The sequence below is a fragment of the Eumetopias jubatus genome, unplaced genomic scaffold (genome assembly GCF_037043125.1).
Source record: "Eumetopias jubatus isolate StellerSeaLion01/CBP00866 unplaced genomic scaffold, mEumJub1_p1.0 scaffold_5, whole genome shotgun sequence".
In the NCBI taxonomy this organism is placed as follows: domain Eukaryota; kingdom Metazoa; phylum Chordata; class Mammalia; order Carnivora; family Otariidae; genus Eumetopias; species Eumetopias jubatus.
In genome coordinates this window covers 105,673,390-105,695,390 of record NW_028274811.1, presented here as the reverse complement: position 1 = coordinate 105,695,390, position 22,001 = coordinate 105,673,390, and the positions used below count along the sequence as shown (strand labels likewise).

General features: G+C 36.5%; 1 protein-coding gene across 6 annotated transcripts in view; it reads right to left on the bottom strand.

Annotated features, from left to right (window-relative positions):
* The window catches only part of CLINT1 (clathrin interactor 1), a 58,874-nt gene extending 37,552 nt beyond the window's left edge, over positions 1-21,322 (bottom strand). For all 6 annotated transcript variants that reach the window (XM_028106569.2, XM_028106571.2, XM_028106572.2 and 3 more), the window contains exon 1: positions 21,094-21,322. In XM_028106569.2, coding sequence (XP_027962370.1) covers positions 21,094-21,134 — 41 coding nt within the window. In that variant the 5' untranslated portion in view covers positions 21,135-21,322. The remainder of the gene's footprint in view (positions 1-21,093) is intronic.
* Between the last annotated feature and the right edge of the window lie 679 nt (positions 21,323-22,001).

Here is a 22,001-nt window from a genome sequence, read left to right as displayed (position 1 = left end):
ACAGTTACCGACCTCTTGATCACTATTAAGTGTGACTTAAACTGGCAATTTTTCAAGGAAATAGTTTAGTAATTTATGTAACAGATGTGCAAGAAAAACTACATGAATGAGATAAGCCAAGAAAAACATCCTGATGTCCACAACTGAATTATGACCTGTGGGAGGAAGAAACTATAAAACTATTTCCCTTTCCTTACAACTTCAGTGGTTAGCAATACCAAATAAAATAACCCATTTGATAGCAACCCATTTTCAAACATTAAAATGGGCCCTGATTCCAGGAACTGTTCCAAAACACAAGACCACCCTAAAGGAAAATACTGCACATTTATGTATTCTCATAATCTGCTTCATCTTTTATGGTTATTTTGTAGAAAAGCAAAATAATATGTACATTAACTGACCAATAATTTATTAGAAGTTAATTGGGCCTGAATTCTGTCTCGAATCCCTGGACAAATCAACCACTTTGTGTCTCAAGGTTCCTCATCTCAGAGATAGTTCCTACGTACAAAAGAGATGAAATGAAATGGTAAGTGTACCTACCATTCAGCACACGTGGTTATTTTTCTGCCAGTATGTATTATTTTTAGTTTGAAGATATTCTTTATATGGCCCCTTACAGTAAACTAACATAAGTCTATTACTTACCCACATCTCATTCACTGTTGCAGAACTTTATAGTCACGGTAACTAGCAGCCCATCTGACCCACAGTGCAGCATTGAAATGAAGATTTTAAGGATATAAGTATATAGCAAGGCAAAAACAATTCTATTATTAATAAGTGGCCAAAGACCTGGAAATGAGTATGACTAAGAGATAAGACAAGTATCTATTAATACAAGCCCCAGCACAGAACCGCTATTTTACACTCAAGAGAATTTATATTTTGAAGTTCACTCTCCTTATTAATCTTGGCGTACCACCAACTGTGAGCTATGGTTTTATTTTACATAAAGCAGCAATTTCTCCTTTAGTGATAATCTGACATCAGCTGATAAAATAAAGTCTCTAACTTTTTGGGGATTCAATAAACTCATTCATATCTACTACTGGAGTTGCATATCCCAAAGCAAATTATACCAAAAACAAAGACTTTTAAGCTATTATAAGAAGGGAAATTATCTAGCAGTGAGGTTTTATGTCTACAATTCAGTAATATCAGAAATTTCAGAATTCTGAGCTTTCAAAATGCCAAAAATAAGGTTGTATAATTCGCTCCATGAGGTGGCTGGCTGAACAAAGCATTTAAGGGCCACGATACCTGGTTTCTATATCCTGTTTCTTTTGCAAGAACACAAATCAATAAACTAGGAAATGTCTGGATGTTCATAGGTCTTGATGACTTATACAGAAGCCCTTCTACTCTCCCTCTAGCACAGGTGCTGCTGCTACCATGAGTTGGGCAGCAGATGACAGGCTTACAAAAAAGCTGTCCCAACCGTTCGCTGGTCAGTCCCATGATGTTCAAGAGTTATTTTCCAGAGAGGCACTCTGGTAGCAGTAAGATTTGGGGAGGGGATGTTCTATGGCTGGCAGAAGAAAAGAAGGCTTTAAGTGGTTCAGGAAAGGATAAAAAGTTGCTTCCAAAATGTGGCAGCAATGGTGCTTGGAACAATATAGCAATGGAACAGGTAGAGACTGCCATACTAGAAAATACTTTTCCTTTCACTGCCCTAGAAAGAGAGCTCTCACAACACAAAACTGATGAACACTAACCACTATCAACTATATAAAAACAAATGTGCATGTGGACAAAACCTAGAAGGAAAAAAACCCCATGAAAAAGTGTGTGAAGGGACACATTTGTTTAAAATTTACATGGTGAAAAAATTATAATCTCTTTTAAGGAAAAGAAAAACAGCATTTGTATATAAAACCTCTCTTCACTTGCTAGGGCAGTGTCCCATGGCTGAGCTGATTTAATTCTGCTGAGGATCAGTTTCCACTCCTCTGGCTCAGCAGCCTGTATGTGTTATATCAGTGCCCTGTCTGCACAGATAAAAGCTTTGTGAAGACAGCTTTGGATGGAGGACCAGAAGGTAAGGGTGTCACGTTGCTATCTTTTGGCTAGCTGCAGAACAGTGCTGGAGACTATTCCCCAAGAATGCCAGCCCCAACCCAAATCTATTTTCTAATTCAGCTGATTTTTTTTTTTTATTTAAAGTCTATCTCTAACTTTTAAGATTTCCATTTTTATTTTCTTCTAAAATAGTACTCTTGTATCTTGTAAAACATGGTAAGGTTTGGGAGATATTATGTAAAACAAAGGCAATTTTATTACTACAGCACTTCTCAGAGACTATATTCTAAACTGCACTGAGAGTCTCCAAGAGGGGACTCTATTAAACATTTCTAAAACTTTGGGTATAACATACCTTCTCCTTGGAACATTTTCTAAGTGTCCCAAAAAACCCACTTTGGTATGCACTATTTTTCAAAACTGCCCTTTATGTTAGACTTCCAAAATCATCTATACCTTTCCTCTTACCACTCATTCTTAGTATCTGTTACTTCTTATTTTTTCTTAATGGATAGCTTTTCCTTTAACCTTTTATGTTCTTAAATTCTTATCTGATGGCTGACTTTCAGCCTTTTATCTTGCTTTACATCTCACTTATTTTTGTCATATTAAAAAAACCTCTTGACTGATCTTTACTGTTGATTTCAGTTTCTTATCTTTGTTTAAGTCTCATCAGTTTTACTTTTTGTGCCCTTTTTTACCACTGGGTTTTAAAAAACTTCTAAGCTTTATTCCAATCCCTTCAAGGTTCTCTATTTTTAGCTTTAAGTGTTAATTTCTCAATATTCTCTTTTAATAACCCTATATTAAACATCTTTTTTTCCTGCATGTTTGGCTTATTTTATGATATTTTATAATGCACTGTTGAACGAACACAAACAGGGCAAAGAGCTAAAGAAAAGAGAGGGACTGCCTCTTCTCACAGCCCCTTACCCTCACACTGACTGCTGCTTTTTTGGGCCCCCTGATGCAGGAGTAACATTTTTCACAAGGACTGATGAAATACATATATGAGATACTCAAAAAGAAATTAGCTTTAAGTCCCAAGGGTGAAAAAATTATGCTTCTTACGGATTAGAACTGCTTTTTAACAATAAAATATTAGTTTCCATGTATTTGAGAAGGAGCAACATGAAGGCAGCTTCATTATTTCTCATCCTGAAAAATGATCTGGGGGCACATCATAAAGCTGGGTAGGCTGCATGCAGTTGTTGGGATGTTTGGAGTCATCTTTGGGAGCCTTTTCCCTCAATGCTTACTTCCCATTAATTTCCAAGACCTGCTCGAGCTGCATTAAAAATACAGGCAATCAGGGGGCACCTACGGGGCTCAGTCGGTTAAGCATCTGCCTTTGGCTCAGGTCATGATCTCGGGGTTCTGGGATTGAGCCCCGTGTCAGGCTCCCTGCTCAGCAAGGAACTCTGCTCATCCCTCTCCGCCCCCCGCCCCACCGCTTGTGCGCATGCTCTTTCTCTCTCTCAAATAAATAAAATCATTAAAAAAAAAATACAGGCCCTCATCTCTAACCTAGACTTTGACAAGAGCCATTTAACAATCTCTCCATTTTGGGTATATTTTCTCTTTATTCATCCTTCAAACCGTGACCAGATTCAGTTTCCTAATATTTAGTGTTGGTCATGTTGGTCCACCAATTCATTACCACCTTCCCTAAACATTTTCCTTTTCATGTATCCGTGGACAGTATCATCCACAGTTATGGCTTCAACATTATAATTGATTACTTCCCTCCCCTCTTCCCATCCAGCAGCAAATCCATTCCCTGGCCTTTTCTCCTGTAAGTTCTAAGTATCTCTAATATGTCCATTTACTTCTCCCCACCTACACTGCCACTACCTGAGACCAAGGTCACGACCATTTGTCACCCAGATTACTGCCAACAATCTTGTAACTAATGTCTCTGCTTCTCCTCTATCTTCCCCCAGGCTAGGGCCAAAGCGAACTCTTCCTGAAATACCAATCCTATCTGAGCCCCCATTTTAAATCCTACGAAGTCTTCCTTATTACCTTCAAGATGAAGTCCAAATTCCTTAACATGACCAAAACAGGTACTTCACGTGAGGTATCAGTTTACTTTCTTAGTCCCATCACTGTCATTCTTACCTCTAGGCCTTTGTACAAGCTGTTCCCTCTGTCTGAAAGTCCTCTGCCTACCCATCCCTGCCCCTGGCCTCACTTCACCTCACCATCAGGTTTTAGTTTAAATGTCACTTCCTCCAAATCTTCCTTTAATTCTGGGGATCTACCTATATGCACTTCATAGCACCCTGTTCTTTATCTTGATCTAAAACTAAAATTAGTGTATTGTAAGAGACATGTTTGTTTTATCTTTCTCCCCCTCTGGACTGAAAACATCCAGAGGACACAAACTGTCTTTCTCACTTAAAGATCCCCAGTGCCTGTAAAAGGCTTGGTGATAGCAGATGTTCAATAAATACTGAGTAATTGAACAAACAGCTTAAATAGCTTCTTTCCTCTAACTAAAAAATTCCTGATGATCAGGACCTGCTTGATCTGGCCTCAAACTACCTGTCTAGCCTTTCCTCCCATTACTTCTGTTTCATTTCCTTAATGGGATAATTATACTGGATTACCAACTGAAATTTAAACATGCCCTTTCTTACCTCAGTAACTGTTCCCTCCTGAAATCTTTCAGTTAAATTCGAACCTAGTTTTTAACAAAGATACAAAAATGAAGCTTACCTGATTCTTCTAACCCATAACCTCCCCTTCCTATGATGAAATAAACATTACATTTATAACTCTTATGAATGATAGTGCCCTGTACAATAGTTTTGTATGAACTTAATCTTAATTCCCCCTTAAAACATTGTTAAATTTTTTAGAAACAAGTATAGTTGATCCTTATTTGAGGATTCTGTATTTGAGTTTGCTCACTAAAATATTTTTGTAACACTAAAATCAATATTCACAGCACTTTCATGGTCATTTGTGAACATGAGCAGAGCAGTGAAAAATTTGAGCCATCTGTTGTGCACATTTCCAGCTGAGGTCAAAAAGGTTATGCTCTGCCTTATTGTTTTAGTTCTCATATTGTAAACAAGTATCCTTTTCCTGGTCTATGCAATGACATGATTTTTCACATCTTTGTGCTTTTTGTTGGTGATTTCACTGTTTAAATGATCTTCAAGCCTGGTGCTAAGGTGCTGTCTACAGAGTTCCTAAACGTAAGAAGGCTGTAATGTGCCTTACAGAGAAAATACCTGTGTCAGGTAAGCTTTGTTCAGGCATGAGGTATAGCGTGGTTGGCCCTGAGCTCAGTGTCACTAAATCAACAATATATGTAATAAATGTGTTCATACAGAAATAGACACAAAACATGGTTATGCATTGATTGGATGATGAAAATGTGAACAGAGGCGTACAGGAGCCTAACCTGGGAACAATGGTTCAGTATTTGCTAACTCAGTGTTTGTGGTGCTCTGTAGAACCTGTGCACCTCAAAAAACAAGAAATGACTGTACCGTATATTATGCATTTTTATTTCCCTCTCAGTACCTAACCATGAATGCCTCACATAAAATGGGTATTTAATAACTGACCAGTGAATATATAAATGGAATCCATAATCTCTTGGTAACAGAGAGGGGGATATAAGACAAACTGAGATTAAGATATAAACAGAGAGGGCTAAAATAAATATCCCCTGACCAACAAATATACAGAGAATGACATGGGAAATACTACTTTCACGAATTTTTTTTAAAAAGGCTATTGTGGCAGGGGCAGGGGGTAAACCTGGCTGGCTCAGTCAGTAGAGCATGTGACTCTTGATCTCAGATTCTTGAGTTCAAGCCCCACGTTGGGCATGGAGCCTACTTAAAATAAAAGGGGAAAAAAGGCTCTCCTGTTTCAATCTGAGGTCTTCTGAAGGCACAGCCAGAAAGACTTGTTAATTTGCTGTATCCCCTAAAATTAGCTTACTGACCCCTAACAAAAACTTAAAAAGTTAAGACACACGTTGGCACAAGAATTCTATGTCCACAGAAACATGTGAAGAGTTAAACACCGAAATCTAAAGTTAAAAAATACTTCAAAAACTTTAAACCCCCTACTCGTGCTCAGTGTCAACTATGGATTAGGGAGCCATCAAAGGTTTCCCCTCTACGGATGCTGTGAATTCTTATACAAGCAGCCCTGCTTGCATGGCACCTTGTTAACCGAAACTTGTACATACTAGTACCATGCCTTCACTTTGCACAATCTGTTACCGCAGAAGAGCTGTGCAGAGGACTCTGCACGGCAGTAATTCTTGTGTACTCTTTCCCAAGTAAGGCAAACAGCACAAACTGAGCACATTTTATTGCGCACTTCACATTTTATTCCATAAGATGGCCTTATTTATTGGTTTTTAAACACTTAACTTACCTAACTCTATGGGCCAGGCAATGTTCTAAGCCCTTTACAAACAATTCATCTAATCAACTTTATGAGGCAATTACTACTACTATTCCCATTTTACAGATGAGGAAACTGAGGCACAAAGAGGTTAAATATCTTGCTCAAGGCCATACAACTATGCTTAGGATTTCAACTTAGGTAGCCTGAATCCAGAGATCAAGGTTCAGGGCTTTTGCTCTTAATCACTTATGTTATAATCACAATTTTAACCACTGCCCCCTTCTACTTGCCCCCTCTCTGATCCATTAGCCAACTGAGCACCAAGAGTAGCTCCATCAGTGGAATCATTTCACTCCCTTGCTTACTGAAATTCCTCACCAGCTTCTTATTACACTTACAATAAACCCAAACTCCATTCAGTGGTCAAACATTCCCTGAGACTACCTTCTTCCATTTTCTTTCCATACTGTTCTCTTTCTCACCAGCTCTTTCACCACTTTGCTTATTCCATACTATCTTCTCTCTGGAAACCTCTTTCCTCTACTCTCTTTAAAAATCTTTTAAGTCTTAACGTAAATACCATGTCCTCAGAAAGGCTTTCTTCTCCCATTCTATTTAAAATAGTCCCATTCATCATTCTCTACTTCAGCCCCTTTTCTTCATAACACTTAAAAATATGATTATTTTATTTACTTGTTTTATTTACCTCTCCCCACCAAAACTTATTTACAACTACACTTCAAGTATCTGAAAGAGTTCTAAACGATCAATAAAATTAATGAAATGAATAAACCAAGTCATCCTGTGGGTTTCTGCAATCCTTAGTACAACACTTCATTCTCTGTCATATGGGTATCTGACATGAGAAACATACCTACAAGTTTAGCCTTCTTATCAAGAGACTATATAAGCATTAGGAATATACTTTAATTTATTCACTAAAAGATGATTATCATCATACATCCTAAAAATCTCCATCTGAAAAATATTATCAGTCTAAAAGGAATGTGAATGTATTATTTTCAAATTACTCCTTATAAATTCCAACATGACCAAAGGGATATTATCTGTGTTAAAATCAAACAGCAGTGTTGTATCTCCATCAAATTTCTCAAACTCTTCTACTCTTAATGTGCAACTTACTTATATTTGTTTTATTTAAAATTGTGTAATTTTGCTACTTTTTAATACACACGATTATTTTTTTAACTGTTGGAAAAATGCCACTTTCAACATATAGCCAATTTTTTCCCAATTTAAGTCAAAAGCATTTCATATTCCAAATGAATTATGTATTTGGTTTGCAAATAAAGCATAAGTCTACACTTAAGATATACATCCAAAGATTATCTACAGAAAATTAATCCTCAATACTTATTTCTACAAATGTCCCAGAGATATTTTACACTTGTTTGCTAAATGAAGTGCCAGCATCCAGCGTTCTAATTAGAATAGCGCTGCCATAATTGAGACTTAAATTACTCAGTAATCAGTTGCTAGCATAAACAATTCAAAAACCAAACAAGAATTATATTGACAGAAGTATATGAATTACACGTAGGTGGCTGTAATAGGAAATACCACTGGAAGAATACCTTCTATGGAAGCATTTTATTGACATAATTAGGTTATCTACAATACATACACTTGTAAAGCATGTTTTGATTTTTGTTTTTTTGTACTAAATTGATTTGTGGAAAGCAAATTACATTGTTGGAAGTGGGAAAAGCAGGGAGAGAAGAGCAATGCAGCATCCTTCACATAGCTTATTCTCTTAAAGTTTAAAAATACAAAAAAAACCCCCAAAATTATCCAAAAGAAAACCACCACCATACTTCAAAAAAGCTCTTTGTCCCATGTGCCAACTCTTTGTACTTACTGTAGGTGTTTCTACATACTAAGAAATTCTAACAACATCTTAATTATGACAAACAACTCTATCTAATCCACCCTATCATCTTTATTTTAAAAATCTGCCTCACCACTAAAAGTAACCAAAACCAGGGGTCCTTGGAGAAATGGCTGACTCCAGGGCTTAAGTAGTAAAAGTACAAGATAAGCTTGAAACATGCAGAAAGTGAGAAAGTGCTCAAAAAACAAAAACAAACAATACACACATCAAAAAGACATAGGCCTGCTTTACAAGGCTCCCACTGGCCAAATCTGTGACAGTTTGAGTACTGAAATAAGTAAGGGCAGTATGGATTACAACCCGTTGAATTAAATGAAAATCCACAAAGGAAGGATATAGGAAAGGAGGGGGAATAATGAAAGCTCTTCTGTACAGTAAACTGATAAATACGTACAAGGATGGAATGTGGGGGAAGGTAATAGAAGGGGGGAGAGTCACCAATTGTAATCATCGTACTAAAGACTAGTTAAAGCAAGAAGCACCAGTAGATGCTAAATCTAGGGGGTAGTTTGATGAGAAGAGATCTTAGAATAGCTCCCCCACAGACTGCTTATTTTTATTTATTACAATAGGAAAAACAGTTAACTACACAGTGGAGAGACCAGACAACACCTTGACTTAGTGCTCAAAATTAACAGCACACAGACCTTGTGTTCCTCCTGAAAAGGACATGTTATTACTTAATGTAATATCCCAGCTCAGAATACATAACTGAGGAAACATCAGCTAACCTTAAATTGAGGAATAACCTTAAGAACAGAAATAAAATAACTGGCCTATAATCTTCAAAAATGCCAAAGTTATTGAAGACAAAGAAAGGTTAAGGAACACTTCATTAAAGGAGACCAAAGAGTCATTACAATTAAATACATGATCCTGGACATAAGCCTGCACTGGAATGAGATGATTAACACAACTGGAATACGGACTACAGAGAGATAAAATTATTGTTTCAATGTTAAATTTCCTGAATCTGATACCCATACTATGGTCATGTAGGAAAATAATCTCTGTTCTTAGGAAATGCACACTGAAGTTTTGAGGCAAAGGTGGTATGTAACCTACTTTTAAACATACCAGAAAAGTGTGTGAGAGTGTATGTGTATGTAGACAAAGTGGAAGAGGAAGAAAAGAGAGAATGTAGCAAATATGGCAAAATCTTAAAAATTGGTGAATCAGGATAAAGGATATACAGGTGTTTCCCTTACTATTCTTGGAATTTTAATTTCAGAATAAGAAGTTATTTAAAAATTTGCCTAACTGCACAATATTGTGAATGTATTAAATGCCACTGAATTCAGCACTTTAAAATGGTTAATGTTATGTGATTCTTACCTCAATATATATATATTTTTAATTTATCTCTCTAGGTAACATACATAACTTGGAACAAAGTTAAGCTTCATGAAAATGGTTGGGTTTATTACCTTTTCATTTTGAGCTATCATTTTCTTGATTCTACAATTCGAAGAACATCTATTTCAGTCTTGACCCAGGCAATGACTAGCTTTTTCAAATGCAATCATTCTTCCATTAAAGCACTGAAGAGTTTAGATGCAAAGTGAACATTATGCTTTCAGATACAGAATGTATAAAGTTAAAGTTTATCAGAGTTAAAACACATAATGAAACAGTCTAACCTTATTTTTATAATTAATGTCATCATTTTATATTATAGTAAGGAAAAATAAGTAACATAAAGTATGCATTTTTTATCCTTTTGGTACACCAAACACCACATCTCCTTTTCCAAACCATGTTAGCCTGTCAAGCAGTCTTAAGTACTTATACGAGTGAAAAATCCTAATGGTTAAACATTTTACTCAACTAATAAATAGGCCAAAAACGCCCTCAATGAAGCTCTTTGGACTGTTCTAGTTCCAAAGTTTCCATGTAACACAGTAACCTATTACCATATTTAATGACAATAAAAGCTAGCAAAATGTTATATTTAGATACAATAGTGATAGACTATTTATGACTCTAAATAACTAGGACATCCATTCCCACTTGCTAGAAAAACTTTTCGTAAAGTATTTAGCATAAAATATTTATTTGAAAGTTGTTTTAGAAATACCAGTCATTACAAATTCAACTGTATATCCTGTGGTACACATCATCAATTCAAGTACAAGTTCTTCAAGTGCAATTTCTAATAAATTTTAAAAGCCTAAGCTCCCAAGGTAATAAATTTTAAAAGCCTAAGCACTCAAAGTCCTGTTTTTTTTTTTTTAAAGTATGGAATATTATTCCTACTCAACAACAAAACCACTCCTACTCTGTACTTAAAGCAGCTTTAGACAATCTTTTGCTACTGATGGCAGTTGTTTAAGGCTTCTTGCACAGGTTAGTAAATCAAATTTTTGTTTCATAAAGAAAGGACAGTGTGATGTTTTTCTTTTTAAAAGATTTTTATTTATTTGACAGAGAGAGACACAGTGAGAGAGGGAACACAAGCAGGGGGAGTGGGAGAGAGAGAAGCAGGCTCCCCGTGGAACAGGGAGCCTGATGCGGGGCTCGATCCCAGGACCCTGGGATCATGACCTGAGCCAAAGGCAGACGCTTAACGACTGAGCCACCCAGGCACCCCCAGTGTGATGTTTTTCTTGTCAGGGGGTATCATATGTTAAACTGGTTTGACAAACAGATCAAATATCCATGGTATTAAAAAAATAAGTATAGTGTTAATTTTATTTGTACTACAGATCCCAATTCTAGTTTGTACACGTATGGATAGCCACTAAAATAATTTTAATACTAAAAATTCTACCGTTAAGGGGGTTTAAAAGTTTATTTAAAAATTTCTGCCAACTTTTAAATTTCTATTAATTAGAACTAATCTAAGGAATAAAAGTCTTTGTTCATCTCTATCTTTTAATTTTGGGTTACTGCTTTTTACAGTAACAATGACGAAACTAAATAAACAAAAGACAAAACTAATGACAAAACTGATGATGAAACTAAATAAACAAAAGCAATGAAGAAGAATTTATTGAGGACATGGTGATTAACATTTCCATAATATATTAACTCATTTAATTCTCCTAACAGTCCTGGAAGGTAGACTTTATCCCATTTTATACAGCAAAAGTGGATAAAATCTTAATTTATCAAGTCTCCTTTCTAATTACCACTTCCACCTCCCATTTAAAGATTTTATTTATTTATTTGAGAGAGGGAAAGAGAGAATCTCAAGCAGACTCCCCACTGAGCGTGGAGCTCAAAGGAGAGGCGTTCTCAGGTGCCCTACCACCCCTCATTTAAAAATAAAATTGAAATCCAAAGAAATTTGCTCAGCTTGAGCATACTCATGACCAGTACCTTTTTAAATATGTGACCCTATTTAAAATACCCTATTAAGGTAATTTTATTAAATGTATTACCTGACTCCTTCAGGAAAAAAATCTAAAAGGAAGTTCTGAAATTAGTTAACCTTAGAAAAATAGTTTCATACTATTCTAAGAGAATAATAAACTGATGAAAAATTCTGCACTGGGACATGTGAAAATTACATCTTTACAGACACAAATGCTTGATATTGTACAGGGTGATTAAAAGACTGATTCTTTTCCTTTCTAAGTTCAGAAACATTGCTAAATATCAAACACTAACCAAAGTATGTAACTAAAAATCCTATCAGCAAAGCTAAAATGAGAAATTCTGCACCTACTTCAATAGTGATAAGTTTGTAAAACTATCTCTATATGAAGTCAAATATTTGATATTTTGTTTAAAGTTTTTTTCACCCTTGATTGATTAAACTTAGATTTATAAAAATGTATTTCCAAATCCTAAAAACTAGACTCAACTTTTCTGACATATAAGAAATTACTTCCAGAACCCCACCACCAAAATTTTCAAAACCCTATAATTATTTCCCCTCAAAGCTATAAAAAAAACCCAAATATCTATACTTCAAGTTATTTAATTTGTACTATTTGATTGGAGTAAGAAGGACACTTCCTTTTGCAATGGAACATCTTCTCAGACAGTATTCACTGATGTCATCCTATGCTTGGAGCCATTTGGGAGCAGGTTCTTATCAGCGAGACTACATTGTTATTTGACCAGTTTCAGATTTTGCACTTCATGTTTGATACCTTATTCAGCCTCATCTTCCTTTCAGGCAAATATACTTAAAAAAAAAAAAAGTATCTCAGGATGTACCTCTTTCATGAAGCTTTTGCTATCTTGTTCTTTTTATTCTCTAAATTTCAACAGTATTTATACATCCTGTACCCCAAATTCAGATATCATACCATCTTGTATTATTCTCTATTTCTTTTTCATATGCTTTTCATGTACATCTGCTTGACAGATCATATGCTGCCACTGGAACCATAAGGTCTCTCTCTCATCTTATACAGTACTCCACAGGGCTCATGGCAGATATTTAATGAGCACTCAGTGAAGGACCTTTATAAAGGACGGTCAAGATTAATAAGGGTATCAGTAATGTATTTTTAGTTACTGCATAACATTTAAATACAACCTATGCCAAAAACATAGTACTTGGATAAGTATATAATGGACTATGGAATATATTCCTAAATGCTCAAACTGAAGAAAAATTGGGAAAGGTGGGCATAAATCACAGATTAATGTAACATAGTACTACAAACACAGCAAAGATCACAATCTAAAGATCAAAGGATTATGTGAAACTTATTAAAGTTGTGGAAGCTGGTTAGAAGACTACTAATTCTGAAGCACATAATATAGTTCATAAATGTTAACACTTTCTAGGATTAAGTAGTGAGTACCTTCACTACAATAGCTAAGATTTTTTGTACCTACACTAACATCTGTTTGCTTCCCTTCTGCTGAGGGGCATCCAACTTACAGACATTATTCAAAGGACTGCAAGAGTCCAGAAAGTTTTTTTTTATGACAGGTACATACAGGGGAAAAAACTCACTGAATTTGGTTCAGAAACTTAAGAATTATAAATTTCTTTCAAAGTAATTTTTAATTAGTATTAAGGTATACACTGGTAACTCACCCTTATTATAGTAAAATAAAGCATTTTTTAAAAATAATGTCTTGTAAAAGTTAGCAAAAACTGTTAAATATATGTCCTGAAAGCAGACATCTAGATTTAAATCTAGACTCTATTTTCTAGATGTGTTTCTTTGGGCAAGTGCCTGGACTTCTCTGTGGCCCATTTCCTCAGCAATAAATTGAAGATGATAATAATGTTGTTACAATTGTTCTTGGCATATGGCAAATGTTAAATAACTATCAGCTTTTATTAAAAATACCTGGACTTAGTCAATCAGAGAAAGACATGTATCATATGACCTCACTGATATGAGGAATTCTTAATCTCAGGAAACAAACTGAGGGTTGCTGGAGTGGTGGGGGGTGGGAGGGATGGGGTGGCTGGGTGATAGACATTGGGGAGGGTATGTGCTACGGTAAGCGCTGTGAATTGTGCAAGACTGTTGAATCACAGATCTGTACTTCTGAAACAAATAATGCAACATATGTTAAGAAAAAAGAAAAAGAAGAAGATAGCAGGAGGGGAAGAATGAAGGGGAGTAAGTGGGAGGGGGAGACGAACCATGAGAGACGATGGACTCTGAAAAACAAACTGAGGGTTCTAGAGGCGAGGAGGGTGGGGGGATGTGTTAGCCTGGTGATGGGTATTAAAGAGGGCACAGTCTGTGTGGAGCACTGGGTGTTATGCACAAACAATGAATCATGGAACACTACATCAAGAACTAATGATGTAATGTATGGTGATTAACATAACAATAAAAAATTAAAAATAAAATAAAGAAAAATACCTGGACTTAGATTTCCTCGGTAATATTTACTGGCTTATTCAATTTAATATATTCAAAAATATTTGTTGAGCACCTACTCTATGTCATACACTGTTCTAAGAGTTAATAATACAGCAGTAAAAAAAAACAAAGTCCCTCCCTTTAAGGAGTTTAATCCCAGAGGTAGCAGAAGAATACATGTAAATAAAGGAAGGAGAGGGGAAAAGAGGTAGGTGAATGCATGCTATTTTACATAGGGAGAAACAGTGGTGGAAGATGAGGTCATAGGGGGCAGATCAAGTACAGGCTGGGAGCCAGTGAGATAAGTGACTGAAGAGAGCTCTGAGGCAGATCTGATTTAGTATTTTTATTTATTTATTTTATTTTTTAATTAAAGATTTATTTATTTGAGAGAGTGAGAATGAGAGAGAGAGAGTACACGAGGGGGGGGAGGGTCAGAGGGAGAAGCAGGCTCCTCGCTGAGCAGGGAGCCTGATGTGCGACTCGATCCCAGGACTTGATCCCGGGACTCCGGGATCATGACCTGAGCCGAAGGCAGTCGCTTAACCAACTGAGCCACGCAGGTGCCCTGATTTAGTATTTTTAAAGAATCACTAGGGCTATGTGGAAAGCAGGGTACAGGGTTAAAATTTTTATTTGGCTTCATGAGAAGTGAGCCACACTTCAAAAGCCCATTCAATACCAAATGTATAAAAATAAGCCAAACACATTAAACTAAAGTATTATTTAACCATTGTGGTTTAATTACAAATAAAAAGTTTTAATCATACAACCTTAAGATGAAGAATGAATATGAGAAAAGTCAATAGAAAAAAACCGTCAGCATATTTATTTGCACTGTTCTCCAATGATTTGCTAAAAATACATAAAAACAAATGGCAAGAGAAAGAAGAAATTGAATTTTCAATGCATGTATTTTTTCTATTTAAAAAATTTAATGCTATCTAGATGAGAATTTTTTTAAAGATTTTTATTCATTTGAGAGAGAGAGAGAGAGTGCACACGCATGAGCCAGGGGAGGGCAGAGGGAGAGGGAGAGGGAGAAGCAGACTCCCCACTGAGCAGGGAGGCCAATGAAGCTTGATCCCAGGACTCTGGAATCATGACCTGAGCTGAAGGCAGACACATAACCGGAATAAGCCACCCTGGCGCCCCTAGATGAGAATTTTTGAGTGAAACATTTCAAAAGCATACATACACATTTATCACATAGTGGTGAATTTATGTGGAAGTTAAAATTATTTACATTTGAATTATGTAGAACCTATTCTAAGAATTTAGAAACTAAACAAAATTCACGTCAAAAGACATTCTAAATGGCAAACTGTACTTTCCTTAAGTACAAATCATGCCTATTGTTGCACATTAACAAAATTACTCATATCTAATAGTTCATTAGCTAAATCTATCCATGAGTCATAAATAGCTATAAATTGGTTCAATATGGGAATACATTATGTTCTTTTACCTGTATTTAATTTTCAGGCTAAAGAGCTCTGGTAAGCCAAAAAAATTTCTTGCTAAGTTGGGAGAATGGGTTGAATAATTGGAAAGCCCCTTCTGCAATGTGCTTTCCTTGTATATATTGCTCATCTATTGTCAGAGATCACAAATTTGATATATTTTAGAGGATTCTTTTTCTTGATACTGTTCAGTTTCTTTAAGAATAAACCATCAACTTCAATTTGCCTTAAAAAAATAAATCATTTTACATTTTAGGAGGAAAGTTTACATTAGCCCTATCTTTAAAACCTTGAGAAAATACAAAACAAACTGAAGAAAAACTAGAGATGGAAATTACAATATGTTTTCCCAAAGACTCTCTTCCCCAACATGTCTTTTTAAAGAATTACTTCTGTAATATGCTTCACAATATTAAAATAAAAGCATTTATAACTTGGTGAAAACAACACATGGCACATGTAGTACAGATACTTATATGAGTTTTCCTTTATGTAGGTTAAGCTGTCCATTCAGATGAAGAGCTTTATGAAAGAGTGCCCACTGAAAATAATGATTCATGGATTAAGACACAGTTCTTACATACTTGTAAATAATGTAGTCTGACAATATTTCCTTTATTCTTTTAAACACTATATTCTTTTGATTTTTTCTGTTATGAATTATTTTCTGTATTAAAGATTACATAATAACAATAGGCATTTCAAAGAGTTTATTTTATGTCAGATAATATGCTAGGTGTTTCACATGAATTTAACCCTCACAAGAACCCTGTAAAATAAATATCATCTCCACTTCCTAGGTAGAAAAATGTAGAGATATTGTTCCAATCCCCAAGACCACTGCTTCTTAGTAGTGGACCCAAGATTTTAATCCAGTTCTGATCTCTAAACCAAACTGCTTCACAGATCCATTAAATATCACCTGGTATAGGAGGATAATGTGTTTTGCTAGCAAATTACTATAAAAACAGATGGATGGACAAACACATATAAGTAGACTAAACAAGGAAAGCTTATGAATTGACACCTTAAAAAAGGATAAAAGAATAAACAGTTAAATATGTTGTCCCAGAATATTAAGTAATGTCAGCTGAGGCTAAAAGGAGTTAACTCATTGTATATAAGAGCTACTACAAATACTAATAAAAATGTACTTTTTAATAGCTAGATATATCTTAATATGAAAGATAAAACAGTAAAATTTCTTTAAGATTAAGATGTTATTTAAGCTGCCTATACTCTTTCTTCTTAAAAGAAATATTAAGTAAACATTAGAAATAAGTAAGAAAATAATACAAGAGCATAGAGAAAGTTTCAACTGTGGAAACATACTGTAAAAACTAGGAGTACTAGTAAGGGGTATTTAAAATTTTAAAAAAGCCAAGTACTTTTAGTGGATATATCAGTAAACAGATGAAAAACTACTTGTAAACTAACACCAGGGCTCAGAAAAACGTAAGAGGCAACTAAGTGATTTTTTAAACGCATTCTGACACTAGTACTAAACAGGCTAATTTAAACTACAGAAATGCTGGCAGAAGATAAATTAAACTTTCTTTGGAATTAAATTCTTAATATCTTCTTATAACCACTTACTAGAAGAGAAGGAGGATAATTAATTATTTCAGCAATAACAATTATCTGTAATTGGTTCCCAAAAAGTTGATATGGGAAGACTAAAAAGCTGACAATTATGTTTGCTTTCAAATTCTAAGAAGCACACGGAACAGAGATTTATTGGTAAGATAGAGAAAATAAGGGGGAAACCATCTGCGGACTAAAAGGCAAAACTGATGATAAGTTCAAATTGTAGCATATTTGTAATGTCAAGTTTCTTGAAGGCAGGTATTATACTTTTCAAATTCAGAACATACAGTACTACGCCAAAAAAATAATAAATGTATTATCTGTTGAAATAACAGAATGAACTATTTTCTATAAAAGCCAAAAGTTCTCCCTCTGGGGTCAAGACTAGAACAGTAGTTTCTGTAGCTCTATTACATGAGCTAAAAATGCACATAACACCAACAAAAATTAACTTATGGGGGAAAATGCAAGCTATGCTTAAGAAAATAACCTAAAATGGACTATCTATAGCAGTTACCTTTCTATAGGAGTTAGCCAGCACTATGTGAATCACTATCATAAAAAGAGTAAGGACCACTAATGAAACAGATTTACCATTAATATTGCTCCCTGAGATCAAAGAGGAGGATTAGCTGGGCTTGAATAATAAGCAGCAGTTGCGATCTACTACTATCACGTCCCATTCACTACATTTCCAAAATTTGGAGGAAAAAAAGACCAGAACTGCAGCAGCTTTCAATTTATACCATGTATGGAATGACAAAATATAAAAGTATCCAATTTTATTACAAGAAGACAGGTCACACAATAGTGGTCAAGCTAGTCCTAGTTTGTAAGAGTGGTGCCACTTATCCTTTCCTGCCACTGCTGTCTTTTATGCAACTTGAGCACAAGTGGGAGGAAACTGGTCCTCTAAGCTCTGGCTGGCCTCTGACTTTATCTGCTTTTCCTCAGTGTTCTGCAAAACAAGCCATTTAATACTACCAGGAGGTGCAACAATTGTGGAAAATATCTCCAGGTCTTTAAATTCTCAAAAACCAATATTTGAAATACATCATTATACTTCAGAATTGCCACCATACTTAATCTAACTGTAGCTCCAGGGAACACATTCTGAAAAGTACATTTTTCTTTCTGAAGTAAACCTCACTGGGTAGGGATATATGCTAAATAAAGTCCTAGCTCTCCTAAGTTATGGGTTGCACTTATTTACTGCATAAAGCATTTAAATATAACATTTATTGATTACCACTTAAAAAAAATTCCCTTTTCAGCCGAAACTGTCTCTGAAGGATAATGTCATTCCAAAATTTATCTGCTATTATGAAATACTGGTTCCGTTTCTTTCCCGCTGATGGAAATTCATGTCTCCAAAGAGCCAGTGAAGTTGGAAACAGTCTTTCTCTACCCCAGCCCATTTTACAGATAAGTAATCTATAATCTGGACATTTATATGATTCTCTCTAAAATTAGACATATGGCTAGCTTAAAAGGCAGTATCAGAATCTGAACCCAGGTCTCCAAAACCCCTAACTAGTGCACTTAATCCAAATTCTCTGAGGAATCCTTAATCACTTTGTCATTTCTTCAAGTTCCCTCAATACTTTATCCCAATAATCAAGGTGTCCATTCTATGGATCTGTTTTTCCTCCATTATGGCATTTTAAGGTGAAGAGTCTAACTGAACACAGTGACACAGGTACTGGTTCTTATATTTTGAGGGAAGAATTTCTTCTCTCCTGCCAGTGAAAGATGAAAATTAAATCCTGAGTATTCATCAGTAAAATAACCTCACATCTTAACATCATATGTCAGACACCCACAAAAGCTTTAAAAAGTCCTTGGTGGCAACATTCTTATATGTTCTTGAATAACTTGGTTAAAGTCTGCATTCTAAAGTGGGTAGTAAAAAGGAAGACAGAAGTTCTTTTTCAACAACAGTTGTTCCATTATGACTTGATAACTACTTCCGTGGCAAATTTACCCTGAACACTTGATGATTAGAAACAGGTGATAAAGGCAAACAATATGAACTGTACAAGAGCAGGAACATTGTCTTGATTTCCATCTCCTGAAAAATGTATATAGCCGCTGCAAATTTGTATCACAAACTTAGTCCTCTAAGATAACAAGATGTTTCTTAGTGGTTTTCTCTAACTTAGAAATAGTTTTGTAGAGACTTTTAGACTTTTAAAAACTATTTAAGCTGGTATCTAAGTCTTTGTATCATATATTAACAAAAACAACCAATGATCCAGTAGGGCATGCATGGTACCCATGAAAAAAAAATAAAAAAAATAAAAAACAACTAATGAACCTGGATCTGGAAAAGAACGATGATTTTATCTTTAGAAAGCAAAGGCCCTATAAATAGCAAAATAAGCCCAAAATAAATGTCTGAGGGCTTAATCATCAAATGAATAGTTGATAAAGGAAAACTGTTAAAGCAAATCACTTTTCAAACATGGTGCTTCTCTTTTAATGTTTATCTCCCTCTCAATGCAGAACACCTGCTAGTTATCAAAAGTATACTGATCTAAACATATTGTGTCAAGGGCTTCATATGTAAAGCCTTTAGCCCTTAATCCTTACAACACTGTAAGGTAGGTATCTATTATTATTTTCACACTGCACTAAGAAAACTAGGGCACTTAAAAGATTAAGTAACTTGCCAAGGTTAAACAGCTTGAACCCAGCTCTGCAGGTTCTGAAACCTATGTTTTTTAGACACTCTACTGCCTTGGTAGCACAGAAAATTTGAAAATATGGTCAAACTCTAAGTTCTATCTGATGCATTATCCAAGCCACTATAAATTGTGTGTGTGGTGGTTTTTTTTTGTTTTTTGTTTTTTGTTTTTTTTTTTTTTTGCGTCAAGAAAGACTCATAGTTTGCCATCTACACTTCCTGATTTTAGGTTGGGTTGTTGTCACAAACGTTTTTGTTCACCACACATATTGCCTAATCACTAGAACCCAAAAGGAGTAAGACTGATTAAATTCTTAAACTTTATTTCCTGCTGGCCTAGAAGAACTTACTTAACCATTGTTATGTCCGTTAAGTATTAAGGTTTTCTTAGTGTGTGAAACACTAAAGTTATCACTTAAGTCTTAAAGGAAATCATCTATGTTATTAGTCATTTTACCTGTCAGTGAAGTTAAGAGCAGATCAACAGGATATAAACCTGGGTTGTCTCCTTCTTTAGGGGAAATTTCTTAATGACTTGTTAATTAAACCAAATGGAACAACTGGCCCTCCCAAAATGAAGTGTGGTGGAAAAGGAAACAGAGGAAAAGAAGAATCACAGTAAATTACGTGGTGATCTACTTTCACTAGTGTTAGGAAAGCAAAGGATGAATCCCCTCTTGAGTAACTTCAGTCTGACCACAATGGCCACTTGTTACACCTACCACCCACTCCAACACTTCAGGTTCATTAGGAATTAAAAGAAACCCATAAAATAAAGTACACAACCCGACCAGGCCTAAGGTCTCCGCACCACACCCTCGGGAACACAGAGGGTCAGTGCACTGCGTCCCTCATCCCCAAGTGTTCGCAGCTACCCTGGAAGCAAAGCCTACAGCCTGGGGCCAAGAGAGTCCTTCGGCCAGGGCAGTGACCCAGCTCTAGACAACCCCGCCCCCTCCCCTGACCAAAGGGTCTATGCCTAAAGGAATGGAGAGAGGGGCAAGGTGAGAAAGGCCTGTTTAGGAGAGGAAGGGACTAACAGGATGTTCTGAAACGAGGAAGGGTCCCTTCTCAGCCTCGCCGGGCTGGACGAGCTCCGGGTCGGGGAGAGAGCCGGCCGCCGCCATGATGGGGCTGGCCGAGCCGGGGGGGGCGTGACGCGGGCGGCCCTGGGCGCGGGGCCAGCTCCCCTTCCCCCTTCTTCCCCTCCCCTGCGTGGGCCTCGGCCACAACTGACCCCCTGATACTCACGCTTTGTCCACCAGCTCCCGCACCTTCCACATGTTCAACATCGTGCCCCGCGCGGGCCGAGACACCGCCTCCCTCCCCTGTTCCCCACGGAACCCGGGACACTTCCGCGCCGGGGCAGATCCAGGCCGGGGTCGCCGCCGCCGCCCGCCGCCACGAATTCCCCCAGTTAGGTCCTTCTTTGGCCACAGCCGCGGCGCCGCCGGTGACACGTCGAGACGCGGGGGCAGAGGCGCTGCGTGGAGCGGAAGTGCCCGACTTTCCGCCCGCTGCGCGCGGGGCACGCCGGGACTTGTAGTTCTTTGCGCGCCTAGCGGACCAGTTAAACTGAGAGAGTTGGTGTGGTAAGTTTGGTACTATATTTGTCAGACTTTCCCAGTTCTACGCACGCTTCCCCATGCCTCTGACCTTCGGAACCAGAAACTCTGGGTGATGGGGCCCAGCAATCTGTGCTTTAACGAATCCTCCGTGCTCAAGTGTCAGAAGTACTAGTATAAGAGCTAGCTTCACTCAAACTTTTCAAATGTAAATTATTGCTTCTCCCCAGAAACAGTCCACAGCGTGCTAGGATTTTGAACCTTCAAATTGAAAGGATTTTCTTGTAAAATAAGTCTTGTTAAAGTATTACCTGAGAAAGTACAGAATAAATCATGTGGGAACAGTCCGTAAAAAAGAGAAATATAAAGTATTGCTATGTTATTAATAATGATTATACAGAAATGTTACTGCTATATGTATTTGTATTCCACACTGACAGAAGCATCACTGTGTTTGGTTCCAAATATACTTCCTTCTTAGGGCCTGAATTTCCATACTGTAAATTGAAGAGTATTCTGTGTTCTAAAACTTATTCCACTCTTATTCTATGACACAGTGGTTTTATATTTAGACAGCTATCTAATATCCTCCTT